This window comes from Eubalaena glacialis, chromosome 1 (genome assembly GCF_028564815.1).
Source record: "Eubalaena glacialis isolate mEubGla1 chromosome 1, mEubGla1.1.hap2.+ XY, whole genome shotgun sequence".
Taxonomy (NCBI): domain Eukaryota; kingdom Metazoa; phylum Chordata; class Mammalia; order Artiodactyla; family Balaenidae; genus Eubalaena; species Eubalaena glacialis.
In genome coordinates, this window is record NC_083716.1 from 208,128,777 (window position 1) to 208,145,041 (window position 16,265).

At 34.8% G+C, this 16,265-nt stretch overlaps 1 protein-coding gene across 1 annotated transcript in view; it reads right to left on the reverse strand.

Annotated features, from left to right (window-relative positions):
* Positions 1–16,265, reverse strand: part of RAPH1 (Ras association (RalGDS/AF-6) and pleckstrin homology domains 1) — a 90,599-nt gene that overhangs the window by 52,083 nt on the left and 22,251 nt on the right. The window contains exons 2-4 of the mRNA XM_061186668.1: positions 6,178–6,297; positions 2,476–2,581; positions 1,145–1,650 (exon numbers count right to left, since the gene is read on the reverse strand). Coding sequence (XP_061042651.1) covers positions 1,145–1,650; positions 2,476–2,581; positions 6,178–6,297 — 732 coding nt within the window. The remainder of the gene's footprint in view (positions 1–1,144; positions 1,651–2,475; positions 2,582–6,177; positions 6,298–16,265) is intronic.

The window sequence follows — 16,265 nt, forward strand, 5'->3', positions numbered from 1 at the left end:
AATAAAACTTAAATTTATCTCCAAACTACCATGATTCATGCTTCTTTTGTGCTCCACAGTGCCTAGAACAAAGTACTAGTGGATACCAAGAGTTACTGACTGATGGAAATTACCCTAATGAATTAAATCAATGGGGTGAAAATCAATAATGTTGAGTAATAGGTGTAAATTTTGAATTTCTCTCCAATTCCTTAAACAATGTTTTATAAGATTTTACCTTAGTATTGATTAATATAAATTATTTTACCCTGTATTAGAGAGCACTATATATATAAACTGAATGGAAGGCTGGCTTTATTCGGCCCCATAGGTTTTCTTCTTTCTTGCTGCTACCTTATAACAAAATTGCCTTCTCCTTGATAAAAAAAACTCAATAAAGAATTCACCTTCATCAAGCTCAGCTTTTACTAAACTTATTTTATCACAGATCCATTCCTTACCCTCACCCCATCACATCCAGAAAAACTTCATCTTTTAAAATCTGTTCATGCATATTATATCTCTTCTGATTCTCTGAACCACAGTATGAGGAAGGTAGACCATGTACTATTAGCTCCACTTTACTTATGAGAAATTGAAGTTCACAAAGATTGAATAACTCATGTAGGTCTGATGGGTAGTGAAACACTTGGAACCAAGTTTTCCAATTCCAAGCCCAGTGGCTCTTTCCACTACATCACACTGACTCTTTGACAATAAAATGGAGTAAACCCTGAGAGCTAGAATCTGGGAGAATTATAATGGGGATACGAGTCATTTTCTCAAATGGTTATTTTGTAATAAACATATATTAGAAAGCAATTATTATCAGCTTAATAGCTATCATAACTTTGCAAAATATCATCAAATATAAATTACATTTCAAGTTTTTTAATCATGTGATACAACTGACATTAATTTAAGGACTTCAAATAGTCACAAGAATAAAACTGAAGAAACTAAATCTCTTCTTAATCATCTTTATGACACTGCTATATCTGGTAATATATTCTGTAGTCTGATTTTAAAGCTTAGCTCAGAGGTATTCTTGACAAACTTTAAATGTAGAAAAAACAGGAAAGTTGATTAGAACTGCATTTTAAGAATATCATTTCTTCCTTATTTTAATACTGAAATACCAGGGAAGAAAGTTCCATCCACTTACCTCAGTAATTGGCTGCCCCTGATGTGTCAAATCCAGTTCTTGAGGGCGTGTTACTTTATCAATATCCAAAGAGTCCATGCTAGAGGCTGCAGAAGTGATGCTTGAACGAGAGGAGTTACTAACAGAGCGTACTTCAGCATCACTCACTGTGCCCGCTGATGCTGTTCTCCTGTGCTGATTAGTTACTAAGGGCTTAGTATCTTCTAGCACAGACTGCTGAGCAGCCTCATCCATGCTCAAGGAGGCCTGTTCTAACTGTGCAGTGATGTCATCCAGGGAGTAGTTGGCATGAGAGGGTTTAGTTATCCTATTAGACGAAGAAGACAATCCTTTCAAGGTGCCATGTTTTGATGTATGTCGGCTAGCAGGTAACTTCTGAGTGGCTTTTGTTTCTGTGATTTGACGCTTACTATTTCCTGCACCAATACTGCTGAGCTCCTGCTCTATTGAGCAAAGATCGGCCATTAGGGCATCCAGATCCACAGTTTCTCCCTGATTCAGAGCTTCTGCAATGAACAACATGCATGATTTTTCCAGAACACAATGAATTAGAATTTATACATTCTATTATAAATCAGTTAATGAATGCCAGGGGAAAAGCAAAAAAATTCATCCTATTGGGCCTAACGCCTATCAAATACAGGATTTCTAACAGTTTTTTTGTTTTAAATTCCAAGAGAAAATTTTAGAAGCAAAGAGTCCATCTTTTAAGATTTGTAGTAATCAGATGAGAATAAAATTATGAGTTGAAAGATAAAAATAATGGAAAAATTGTATACTGTTCCATGGTTTTAACCACATCCCCTATGCAATTTTTTACCAGAGGCTCTAAGTTGTTAATATGACCACTGCCCTGGTGGAGATGTTAATACCTAAAGATCTGAGGGCATAAAAAGAGAAATGTTAAGCCCTAAAAAAATTACAGATTGAAATGTCAGTTCTAAGAACTAAAAGCTGACTAGGTAGAGTTCATTAAATAAAGGCCAGAGGGGCTGGTTTTAAATTAATAACAAGTAATTTCACTTTCACTGGACTTTATTCCAGTGAAAATACAACAATGCAATTAAGTTTGTTGTAGGATTCTACCTGAGTATGTACTCTGTCAATTACTAATAACTCTACTAGAAAACTATTTTAGTTATGTTCCAGTTTGTTTTTTTCTGTGATCATTTGAATTAGTAATAAAATATACAAATCAAGAAATATAAGAACTCAGTCAAGTAATGCATATATGGTTTTTATATTGAGCTATTTTGTAATTGTTACTGTATTATTTCCACATTATATAACTTAATACACTGTTTTACATTTTATTTCCAATTACATCTTACCATTCAAGTTGTATATGGAGAAGCGATAAGAAAAATTGGCCATGTTTGTTTCCTGGCGAAGAGGAGATCTTTTTATTGGTTCCGTGGGCTTGTCAGAATCCAAACTCTTTAAAAAACAAAGTTTAATAAGTCATATTAAATTCAGGCTTCAATTATAATAAAAAGATGAATAAAGTTTTTTTTGTATGATTAAGTGAACTGTCATATAATATTTAATACAACCAAAGTTCTTCTAAGTAATAGCCTTAAGGAAAAGTATAATTGGTTTTCACATCATTTTGGTTATAGTTTCTTCAATTTTTAGATATATGCTTACTTAAGGCACTTGAGATAGTTACAGTTTGGAGTAAATATCTTTCCAAATACTGAATACATCAAGTATAGTGACTGAGCTCGTTTTACATAAATTCACTATAAAATAAGCTAGGTACATGAATATGGGCATGGTAAGATAAGAAATAAAAAGGAACAATGCAGAGAATTCTGTTTTCTCTCTCCTCAAAGGAATTTGTTTTTTGTCCAACAGAGCCTCATTCTTGGAACGAATTACCCTGAAGATAAGGCACAATTCTGGACTCAAAATTATGAGACCCAAGATCTTAATAGAAAGTGGCTACAACTTCAAACAATGATGGAATATCCTTGTTGTTTTCAAGCTCTGCTAAGGTGAGGGCAAACTGTAACCAGCTATACTGCCTGTGATGAAGTCTACAATCACACTGAACTTCAAGGTAGGGTGTCTTGTAAGTTAACTCACCACCTTTTTCTTTTTTTCTTTTTAAGATTTTTAAATTATTTATTTATTTATTTAATTTATTTTTGGCTGCATCGGGTCTTAGCTGTGGCATGCGAGATCTTCGTTGAGGCATGCAGGATCTTTTGTTGCGGCACGCAGGCTTCTCTCTAGTTGTGGCGTGCGGGTTTTCTCTTCTCTAGTTGAGGCGCGTGAGCTCAGTAGTTGTGGCACACAGCCTTAGTTACCCCGTGGCATGTGGGATCTTAGTTCCCTGACCAGGGATCGAACCCGTGTCCCCCACATTGTTAAGGTGGATTCTCTACCACTGGACCACCAGGGAAGTCCCAACTCACCATCTTTTTAAATGACACTTTTTTTCTCTCCAACCTTTCTACAATAAGGAAAATAAGGTGTTTACAACAGAGAAATTCAGGGAAAGGGTCAATAGTTATTTAGGGTCTATTTAAATAAATTTGTAAATATTACGATTAATCTTTTAAATTTTTAATTTCTCTTTATAATTATCAAATAGATTTCAAATGAAAAAGAATGCTGAATAGTCTATTTGTAGAATCATGGAATTAGATTAGAATGCTGTCTTCTTTATTCATTTGTTTCAATTGAATCCATTTAGATAGTGTCCATCCAGTTTTTAAAGCTATCATCTGAAGGAGATCCACAGCCATTCAGTGTCTTATTTCAAAGTTTCGGGAAACAGCTAGGAAATTCTCCTTTAACCTCAAACCAAATTCTTCCGCTGCACTTTAAGGCCTAATCCTCCTTCTCTCAGTGGAAATGAAGAATAGTACGTAGGTAATGTTTTCAGTAAAACTTGAATATAATTGAAAACATATTAAAACTCAATCTATTCATCAGTTCAAATAAACAAATACTTATTATAATTATCTGCTGTGTCCATGGTGCTGGGGCAAAAAGGGAAATAATAAGAAATACTCCTTGATGCCAAGAAATGGGTAATCTAGTAGAGTGGTTTTTTAACTTTTTTTTTTTTTTTTGGCAGGGGGTGGAGTCGGGGTGGGAGTGGAGGTCATTGAGAATGTGATAAAAGCTATGAACCTTCTTCCAGAAAAATGCAAATACATATAAAATTTTGCAAACAATTTCAGATGATTCAACAACCACTTAAAACTTAAAACTGATTTAATATAAAGTTGAAAACCCATTAACATCGTTTGGGTAATACAGGTGCATAGATGACTCTGTAGTTAACTAAAATGAGGAAATAAACAAGAATTTAAGTTTCAGCCACCAACTTAGTAAGTAAAATATTTTTTGAAAATTTCTGAAGTGTTAAAAAGCAACTTGCTAGCAGCGAGCCACGTTATGCAATAGTTTTAACCTGTTTTCTCTCTAAAGACAGCTTTATACATAAAAAAAGAACTGTCACAGCATTAGTTTAGGAGCCAACTCTTTTGATGAATGGCTCTTCACATCTGTATGTCAGGGAATTTAAAATATAGGGACGAATACAAGGTTTTATTGTATTCAGTAGAAATGCCATCTACAGTGGAGTAGCATGGAGTCCACTCCTCCCAGAGTGGCTGGACTGATATCTACCTGTCTTTTCTCTTTTTTGGCCCCTCGCCAGGGATGGACAATAAAACCCACAGTCAAGGAAACCCCTGGGAGTTCCCTGGTGACCAAGTGGTTAGGATTCCGGGCTTTCACTGCTGTGGCCTGGGTTCAATCCCTGGTCAGGGAACTGAGATCCTACAAGCCATGCAGCGTGGCCAAAAAAAAAGGAAACCCCACACATGACAGCTGGCCCTCACATACTTTCCTTCAAGCATTATCATTTTCTATTTCCTCTTCTTTGCTTCCTCTTTCCTTTTTCTCCTCAGCACAGAACTGCATAGCCTAGTCATCATCTCCATGCCAAAATCACTTTTTTTTAAAAAAAAATTAAGAATTAAACTGAAATGGTTTGGTAACTACATAAAAGACCTTTATCACCACAAATACTGTTATTTCTTCTGATTGGAGATGAAGAGCATGATCCTTATGAAATCCTAGTAAGACTGAAAGCGTTCTTCTCAAAATTCATCATTAACGGGCTGTGGTCACAAACATGTCTGCTTTTCAAAATGATCTAGCAAGAATTACCTGAAGAGTTTCTTAGTTTCAATCCCAGACTGCTATAGAAAGAGATACAGAAACAAACTAGTACTTTAAGTTTCCACCTTACCACCTACTTTTCTACTGGTTAACAAATCTCATACTTAGCTATTTACACAAAAATTCTTCCCAGAGATATTATTTAAGGATGAGTGAAAATAAGTTTTGTTCTAATGTTCTTTCTCATTGTCATAAAGTTAATGTTGCTTTAATAAACATAACTATCTTCATATATATTGAATATAATGTATTAACTGCGGTAGTAATAGTACACGCTTTTATTCTAAAAAGTGACCTGGTTTAGAGGATAAAGTCATTCTTTTTTTTAAAAACCGAAGATCCAATAAAACAAAATGAAAAAGCTCTGCCACTGATTTCAAATGCCGCCAGGGATGAAATTTTGTCAGTATTCTGGAATCATGTAATAGAAAATATCTGCATGTGAGGATATTATTTATGTTGTAAAATGTGTTCATACTCACTAAGTTATAGAATAGGATTTGCTAAAATTTAGATTTTTACATTTTAGGCTTTAAAACTTTTTAGGCAGCAACTCAATTTATGAAACAGATTTTAAGAAATCCCTCTAGATGCATAGAGCCTCTGTCAAAAGCATTTTTTTTTTGAAACTCCTTAAAATAACCACAGAAGACAATATCTTGTGTTCTAGAGTTACTATTCATTTACTTGTTAATGTTTTGGACATTTTCCCTTTATAGCAGTATTTTAAAACATAAACTATATTCATATCCTCATGTCTACGCAGTAAAGTTTTAGCACATAGTGATGACTTAAAATCCTCAACCAGTTTTTCAAGCACAATTTCCAACCTGAGTGAGTTTGTCTAGCTCCCCCAGCCAGGCTCCAAACATTTTGTCCAGGTCCTGATCTTCCTTGTCACTGTCTTCTTCAGCGCCATGGTCAATTTCTTCATCTGACAGCTGCTCCATCTGAAATACAGATATTTGTGTATAATGAATAGTTATAGGCTGAACTTGAAACATCATGCAGTGTATATTCTGATACATATTGCAACTCTCTGGAGTCAAAACTTGAAAACTAGAGATTATATTATAAAAGGAAACTGGAAGTCATAAGTGGAGACAAGGTTAACAAGTGAGTAGAAATGAGCAATTAAGTCTCACATTTTTAGGAAATTGTGAAAGAAGAACAAACTGTATCAGATTATAACCAGAATCACAAGTAATGATGATTTAAAAAAAAATTTTTTTATTGGAGTATAGTTGCTTTACAACAATGATTTTTAAATCACAGACCACTCCCATTAATCAGAGGATATTACAGTAGTACAGTTCGCTCCACTAATAGATCCTGCAACACCCCCAAACACCACAGAAAAAAATTTCAGAAGACTTTAATGAGCAAGTTATTATCTTATTTATTCTGTAAAAATTTGTTCAAATAAGTATGTATCATGAAAACCTTAGTCCAAAAAGCATTTCAGAGAAAAGACAAAGCAAAAACCTTTAATCTAGTTCAGTTTGTTGAATTAGTTCTTCCTTCTATCTTACTCTTACTTTCTACCCCATTTGTCTTTTACTAACTTCCTTATCAGTCCCTACAAAATTTAAGGAACGAGAATTCAAATAGAAAACTGGAATTGAAAACATGAAATTCATATACAAAATTTCCTACATGTGGTGACTTTTCACGTGTAAGTCCTTTGAAAGAAGAGATATTTTTTTTTCCCATTAATAAAATAACGTGATATCTGACACAGAACTTGCATATTATTTTGTGAAAGGAGGAAAAGATTACACGAAACAAAGTAAGATCAATGACTGACCAGATACTTAAAATTCTTAAAGTAAAATTAATCTGATTAATATAAAATATTTCAATATTAAAGGCTCTGAGAAATCTTCAGTAAAGCTTAGCTTTGCTTAAACCAACATATTCCAAATTTACTTGACCACAGATCCTTTTCCTTCAACTTGGAGTAACACCCATTAACTTTCCCAGGGACACAATGAATATCTTCATTGTACATGCCATACTCTTGACTCACGTTTATGAAAACACAAATTTTGTTCTAGTGGATCTAGGCAATATTCAGAATACAACTTGTCAGTTAGCTTAAACAGTTCTTCAGAGATTAAAGATATCCTTAATCTAGAATAAGAATTTATATACATCTTATACCTCCAAAGCAGCAATCAACAAAATTATTTCTGCGGTCCTTAAACACAGTTATGAGATACATAAGGATTTTAGCTATCTGATGAGGTGCCATGAAGTTAAATTTTAAACCTTATTTTACCATATAAAATTTTGTAGAAACGGTCAAATAATGTTGCAAAATCAAAACTGAATTTAGTTCTAATAATGTTGAAAATCAGATCATATCCCATTTAACCACTTAAGAGATTCTCATTTCTTAATTTCACTACTATAAGCATGTATAAATCAGGGCATTCTATCTTGACAAATGGAAAATGGATCAACTAATTTTCCAATGCATAAATTTGGCTCTTAAAGACATTTGGTTTTTATAGTTCACTTGTATTAATACTATTTCTAAGATTTTCATTCATTATTGAATTATTTACAGAGAGTAGCTCCCGCTCATCACAACTAGAGAAAGCCCGCGTGCAGCAACAAAGACCCAACGCAGCCAAAAATAAATAAATAAAAATTTTTAAAAAGTTATCTACCCATTAAAAACAAAAAGTTAGTGCAAAGAAAAACCTCATCACCAGGTGACTTAATTATTCGAATAACAGTTGCTAGTTTGAGAACATCTAAGAGTAGTAATACTCAGTTTTCATAATGAGGGCCAACAAGCAACAGAACGGGGAATGTTAACAGTCAACTTCCTTTTCCTCCCTAATCTTCAAAACTAAACACTGGAATAACCCAGAAGCAAAAATATTCTAGGAGAATTCTGCTTTGAGATAATGACACTTACGCCTACACTTCCCTTCTGAGCACACATTGCAAATGCCCATAAGGAAGATGCTACACTGGAAAAAAATGAAACAATAGGAATATAGTTTTACAGCGCAAACACTAAACGGTTCAAAATGAATATGAATATTTTAAATTGTCACGGATCCAAATAGAACTACAGACTCCACACCAAAGTCTGATGTGTTCTGTGAGTTTTTTTCCTATTATTCAAACCCAATAATTATTTGGATTTTAAAAAGTCTCTCAAATATTTTAATAATTTTGTTTTATCTAGACTACTATTGACTCACGTAAAGGAACATATGCTAAGGAACAATGACAGAGTCATAAAATAAATCGAAAATTTAAAGTAACTATTAGACTTTTACTATTTATGTAACTTTTGCCAATTTTGTCCTTTCTTGAATTTCTGTCACCACATGGGTTATTTTACAAAAATGAACTTTAGACATTTTATTCAGAGACTTTTCCAATAAAAATTTAGGTCCTACAACATTTCTTAAAGGATCTATATTCTAAAACAGCACTCTCCATTCTCTAGAAGCTGATGTTAATCCTTATTCTCCTACCCCCAATATGGCATTGTTTCTGTTTACTACACACACCAAATGAGGAGCCCCAAGAAAGTTTATAGGCTCTGCACTGTCTAAAAAGTCAGCAAATCTGGTAAGGCAATTCATTCCTTATTATATATCAATCCTGTCTCCAATTAAATCACAATTCTAAACCTGAATTTTCCCAACATAATGCCCCTGCTGGAAATGATGACAGCAGAAAATGCAAATTAAATTATACACTAGTCAGTCAACTGTCCCTCCAAACAAAAAGGGGAAATTTTTTTTAAGAAGAAAAGAGAACTTACAAATTTTGTTTTAAAAATAATTAGATATAAAGCAGAAACTAACACACCATTGTAAAGCAATTACACTCCAATAAAGATGTTAAAAAAATTTTTTTAAAAATAGGATTTAAATGGATAGCTTCTAATGTGATGTTTTTCCTTAATGATGTAGAAATAGGCCCAAGGAAACTATAATACATACTAGAACAAATACTAGTAAATTACTCTATTAAATTAGGTACTTTAGGAGGAACATACTAAGGTTTCACTCAAATTCCCTGCTCCATTATATCTGAGGGAAACTATTTCCTTAAAGAACAAATGTACCCTGCCACAAATGAAAAGGTTTACGCTTCCAAAGTGCAGACTTACTGAATACAGAACAAAGCCCTAAGTCGCTGGCAGGTCGAGAAGGCCCTGAGTGATCCTGGCCTTCAGGGACCTCTCTGACCTCTATTCCCACTCTCCCCACTCTCCACTCCAGCCACACAGTCCTGCCCACTGCTGCTCCTTGGAGCAGGTTGGCGGGGGAGGAAGAATGTGGATTCTGTTTTGAAGACAGATTGAGAGATGCCTAGCAAACATCCAACTGGAAAAAAACGAGGAAGTTAGGACTCAGGTAATGAGAAAGTTTAGTCAGCCTGAATATTATTTCAAAATCATATGTTTATTACAGAAAAAAATAGATTACAGCTAATAATAACTAACATTTTAAACTAGTTTACATTTATTTTATTAATGAAGTGAAAACAGAAATAATGGGGGAATGATCCATAATTGCTTCTATGCTGGTTGGTTTCATTTCACAAATAACAGTGAATAATTGTGCTTCAATTACTACAGGTGAAAACGTATAATATACATAGTAAGCTCCACTACACATAACGAAACTATCCATTTAGTATGCCTTAGTATGAAACCATATTATTCCCATTAAATTTTCCATGAAGTTAAAACATTCAAGCATATTCTCCCTATTAACCTTCCTCTTGGAAGATATTTTGGTTTACTATTCAATTTCCTCACTGCAAGATGGAATGGTGATCTTTATCAAGAAGGTGGGGCTTAGAGTAGGACTTAAGGATTTGAATAAATATATTCCACGTAGGGCTAATTATAAAGAGCAAAGAAGAAGGTCTGTTTTTGTGAGACTGTCAAATAAAACAAGAAGGAAGAGTGAGATTTAAAGGTCAAGGACTAAGAAAGGACCCGGTCATACAGGAAAGCCTTGAAAGCCAAACCTATTTTTTTCGTCCAGAAGGCAACTGGGAAGAACTAAACACAGAAATGAAGGAGGTAGGGGGAGAAATGGTATTTTAGTCAGAGGACATGGTACCTGTATAAGAGTTATTAGAAAAGGAAAAGACCATTGAAGGCCACTGTGGGTATTAGTTAGAGAGAATTAATTACAGATACAGAAATTAAAGTCTTGAGAGGAAGTATAACTTATACAAGTCACATACTTACGAGTGGCAAGAAAAATACATGGTATATAGCCAGGGTGCCTTATTTATTACCGAACTCTTTTTTGTCCCTTTAATTCAAAAATTCAAAAATAATTCAAAATACTTGCTTTTAGTAAAAGCACTTAAAGAATAATTGCTTTTTGTAAAAATAAGTGCTCTATACTTAAAAACACGTGAAAACTCTCAGAATACAGGAGTGCAGAGCTGCTACTACAGCATTTCCTTAGGTCTAGCACGCTTAATGTTCCAAAGAGGCAAGAGAAGCTTTGGTATTATTTAGTATTTACTCTACATCTACCATGTGCCAGACACTGGGGGAACAGAGATCAACATGACAGACTCTGTCCTTAAGTACATATAATCTAGTAGGGAACGGACCAGGAAACCAACAATGATGAAACACTATGTTAAGTGCTATAATAGAGTTTTGTTATGTGAGTGTAGTCTATAATAGAGTTTTGTCATGTGAGTGGAGTTTAATTCCGTTTGAGAAGATGAGAGGAAAGGTGTGATGCTTCAGTGGAAACCTGAAGAATGAATATGCAAGACAGAGATGGGGAAGAGGGTTGTAAGCAGAGGGACCAGCATGTGCCAGGGTATATAAAGGTGTGAGAAGGTTAAGACACGTTGAGAACTCTAAGTGGCTTAACATTCCTGAAGCATAGGATGTGTGGCATAGACCCATGGAAAATGGGGCTGGAGAGGGAGGTAGGGGCAACATTATAAGCCATATCAAAGAGTTTGGACTTGATGCCATACGGCAACATTTTTCCAATTGTGGTCTACTAATGACCTATATCAAAATTACCTGGGGTGGTTCTTCTTAAAGTCAGCTTTAAAATGGCGTGCCCAAGATCTGAATACCAATTTCCAGGAGGGGGACATTTTTAACAAGTCCCCCCAGGGAATTGCTTATGCCCACAAAAGTCTGAGAACTGCAATAGTGTGTTATAATTACTGGGAGGACTTCCAAGACAAAAGTAATGCAGTTTTGCATGACCACAATTTGGTTAAAGGCAGAACAACCTAGAATAAGTACTCCCGAAGACCATAAAAAAACTAAGCAGCATCAGGATCTCCTAATTAACATACCCCAATTACTCCTCCTCCATGGAAGAAGCAAAAGTTCCATGCTTCTTCTCAGTTATTTAGAAATAAATTTCAGTTCTTTATGTCCAGTTACGTTTCAGTAGCTCTATCACAAAAAACAGTTTTGAAAAATACCTCCTATGCTGCTCTAATCTGATAATTCTAAAGAAAAACAGACACCAGAGAAGGGGGGCTGTGAAGACTTCCAGGTTCAAAGAGTGCCCCCAAATGCGCAAGATACAACTCTTGCAAAATAAAAGCAAGAGGAAGGAAACCTAAATCAGGCAAAAGAAACAATAAGGAAAAAAACTCTGTTAAAAAAAACTCTGGCGAGAAAAGAGGAAGAGAACCCATCAAAAGGAGGGAGGAAGTCAGAGCTAAGAAGGAAAAGGAGAGAAACAGGACACAACAAAATGTAAAATGAAGTGAGAACTGTGGGGGATAGAGGGCTATTAAGTACTCATCTGAATAGGACACCAAGAGGTATGTTTCTCTCTGGACCTTCAACTCTAACCCAGTTCTGCTGTGAACTAAATGGTAGCAAGTGTAAACTGCCCAAATGGAAGCTGGGAATTTAATAAACCAATTGAAACAGTATAAAGGCAAGGTTGATAGAAAAGAAGAAGAGGAGAAAATGAAATAAAATAAACTAATTGAATTTACATGAGCACTTTACAGAATTAAGATATTAAACATGTTGTGTGTATAGCAACATTTTCCTCAGGTTTTACCTTTTAACTTCATTGGACTTTTTTTTTTTAAGACACCACTAAACATTTTTTAAGTTATCAAATGTACAAATAGTGAAAAACATTCTTACACTGTTTTGTTCAGTAAATTCTTCTCCACCCAGAAATCAGATAAATGGTTATATAAATTTTTAGTTTTATTATTCATTCTTTTATGTAATTATTGCATTTTACATAGGTAACTTAGTTTCGCAACATGTGAAAGTGAGAACCTAAACTGATTTTTCCCCCAATTCTAAATTTCCCATGCTTGATGTGTTTCTTTTATTTATATATATCTACGTTCTATGAACACACTAGGTTCTTTTTTTGAGGATCCTTTTCCAGTGTGAACCTTTTCTTAAACATCATTTTATAGCTTGTTATTAATTTATAAATCAGATGAGTTTAAAAAAAGAAATCAAAAGTTCTGTATATCCAATCACTTAAGTTTTTTCTGGAGTTTAGTGGCCCTCAACAGAAAAGGCCCAAGTTCTACTTGGGGTCCAACACTTCAAAACACCTTGCCTACAAACAGCATTATGCAAGATACAAAGAAAGCAAAAAATATCTTCCATGACTTCAGAGAACATTAATCCTAACTACGGGGAAAGGTGGTAAACATAGAGGTATCTTGATTAACAAATTCTCTAAGAACAAAGTTCCTTTTGTAGGCCTGTGCATAAAGGAAGCTACCGTCTCCTAAGTGTTGAAAGAGACAAGAAGCAAATTACTATATCATCCAAAGCCTTTGCAGGAGGATGCCCAGTAAACTCACTGGCCATGAGCGAACTTGCATGGCCTGGTCCTCTGGGAATGAGCTGACACCTGGAACTAAGTTTTGTAAAGTTTCCACATGGAACTGAACCTCCCTAATAAATACAGAGATGTACTATTCTTGGGCCAGCCACTGTGAACCCCTCCTTACTCAGAGGAAAGAGAAATACTTGGGGAGGTGATTCACACCCTTATACCTACTCCTCTATTTATGTCTGTTTTTTGACAACCCAGGATGTAACTAACACATCCTCTTCACTATCATGTACATTAACTGTGAGGTAACTGAAGATCATATAAAGAAGCATAAAAACAAGCAAGAGCTCTTGTAACAGTTGACAGAGGTTATAATGCCTAAGAGCTAAAAGTCAAATCAAAGGCAATTCTGTTAATTTAATGTTTTATTTATCAAGCACTTAAACACAGCCCCTAGTAAAGGAATTCTTTGAACAGGATGAACCATATTCATTCTTTTATTTATACTGGATTTTCATAATACTAGATATTCTTAATCTACTAAACCCCAAACAGGAACTCCTTATCTAAGTGGAAAAAACAATCTTAGTTCAATGTTCTACAAAGAAACTCCTACCATTCCCAGAAATAAGATGTTCTAATGATCAATTTTATAATTACTTATTACACAGTATACCACAAACCATAATCTGAAATCACAGGGCAACTAAAAAATAAACAACAAAAACTGAAAAACAAAACCAAAAAATAATAAGTGTAAAATTCTTTCATTTATATTCCAGCTTTTCAAGTTTATTTCAGAAACTGTGAGAAAATTATTTCTGTTGTTGTTTAAGCCACCCAGTGTGTGGCGATTTGTTACAGCAGCCCTAGGAAACTAATACAGTATATATACATATGTGCGTGTGTGTGTGTGTGTGTGTAGGTGTAGGTGTAGGTGTGGGTGTGGGTGTGTAGGTGTGGCTTCCACAACTGCTTCCAGGGATATTCATCTTGCTCCACACTTGGGACCTTTCCTGCTATACTACATAAGTATGTAGTTATCTTTGGAGATGGCTAATACTGTTCATGCACTCTCAGGTTCAACTGAAAGTAGAGGCTACAACTTTATTACTCTCTTGGGTAGGAGAAACTGTCTTGAAATTACTGAAAGCCTCATCAGGGTGATGGTCGACTACTGTTTTTCTCCACTTTTGCCCTATTCTCCTGTAAGACAGGCAAATGCACGGCAGGAAATGCAGCCCCTCAAGGCAGCCCATACTTTGCGGGATAAGGGAGACTGCCAGACAGCTGTAGCCTGCAGCAGAGAAACCATTTGGATTGGATTTTGAATCATCAGTATGAACTCAAGGTTTTAAACAGATAGAGATAAAGGGAGGGGCAGAAATAAAGGCAGATATTATGTGTATGTGTGTTTATAGGTATGTCCACTGAAAGGGCCTCGTAGCAGTAACACCCCAGTAGCAATTAGAATACCTAGTTCCCAGTTCTTGGTTTCTAAATACATATTCTACCCAAAAAGTCACCAGAGATCCTTGGAGTAATGATTCCAGGGCTGGGGCAGAGAAAATAACAAAATGAGCCCCTAGAACATCTAGTGCCAAAAACTGCTCAATAAAGATGGGGACATGTCATAAGGGCACAGGAGCAAGCCTGGGGGGGCGGGTGTTCCAGGAGCCTATTCTGGGACAATTTAAGCATCAAAATAAATTATGACAGAAAAAAGTATAACACATTGACTAAAACAAGAATCCATAAATCTATACTGATATAAATAAACATAATAGGGGAGAAAGTTCTTCCTTACAGTAGAATGCCAACTAATTAACATAGAAGAAATGACAGAAGATCACCACTGCAACCACTGCAATAACAACTGATTCAGGCAAGAACCATCAATAGATGCTAAAACTAGTGGGTGAATATTTGATACGACATTTACATATTCTCAAAGTATCGCCCCACAAATTATTGGAGGGACACTGCCTTAACCAAGTTATCAAACTTAACAACATCAATATTGGGGCAAACCTTATGCTTCCTGTAATGATGCACTGAGAAGACACATTATCATTTTGTGGTATTCCTGACAAAAATTCGTTACTAAATCAATCATAAGAGCCATTTTATAAAATAATTGGCCTGTAGTTTTCAAAAATGTAATGGCCAAGAGCACAAAGAAAGGCTGAAGATATGTTCCAGATTAAGGGAAACCTAAAGAGACAGGACGACTAAATGCAGTGTTTGATACTGGGACGGGATCCTGGACCCAGAGAAAAAATGTTAAGTGTATAAACAAATCTATAAAGGACAATATTGGGACAACTGACAAAATTTGACTATGGATTATAGATTAGATCATAGTACTGTATCAATGAAACGTTTCCTGATTTTGATAATTGTACTGCTGCTATATAAGAGAATATCTTTATTCTTAGGAAACATACACTAAAGAATTTAGGCATAAAGGGGCATAATGTCTGCAACTTATCCTTAACTGGCTCAGAAAAAAATGTGTGTGTGTGAGTGTGTGTGTGTGTAAATATGTATATAGGGAGAGAGTAATGATAAGTAGGCAAAATGTAAACAATAGGTGAATCTAGGTAAAAGGAATATGGGAGTTGTTTGTACTCTTCTTACAACTTTTTTGTAAGTCTAAAATTATATCAAAATAAATTAAGGAAGAGAGAGAAGGGAGGCAGGGGAGATAAAGAAAAGAAAGAACAGTCTCTACCCTCAGGAAGTTGTAGTTTAGTTAGGAAAACAGAGCGTGAATTTTTAAAAATTCAAAAATAAACTTAAAGAAAAAAACATAGGTTGAAAACATTTTTACCAAATAAAATAATGCAGTTTAACCTAACAACCCTAAAAAACACTTGCATATTTCTCCAACATATGGTTTTCATTATGTATCATGTGTTATCATTCCTAAATTGCATTTGCCTGGTTTACTCAGTTAACTTTTTAAGGTTAGTTTGGTCATCATAAAATTAGTTTTACTTAACGGAAATAAAAGCTTAACATCTTAGAAAAATAATTACTCATCAGATAATTCTTTCAGAGGCAAAAGACAATCATTTCCAAACTTCAGATGTAAAAATAAAGTAAAT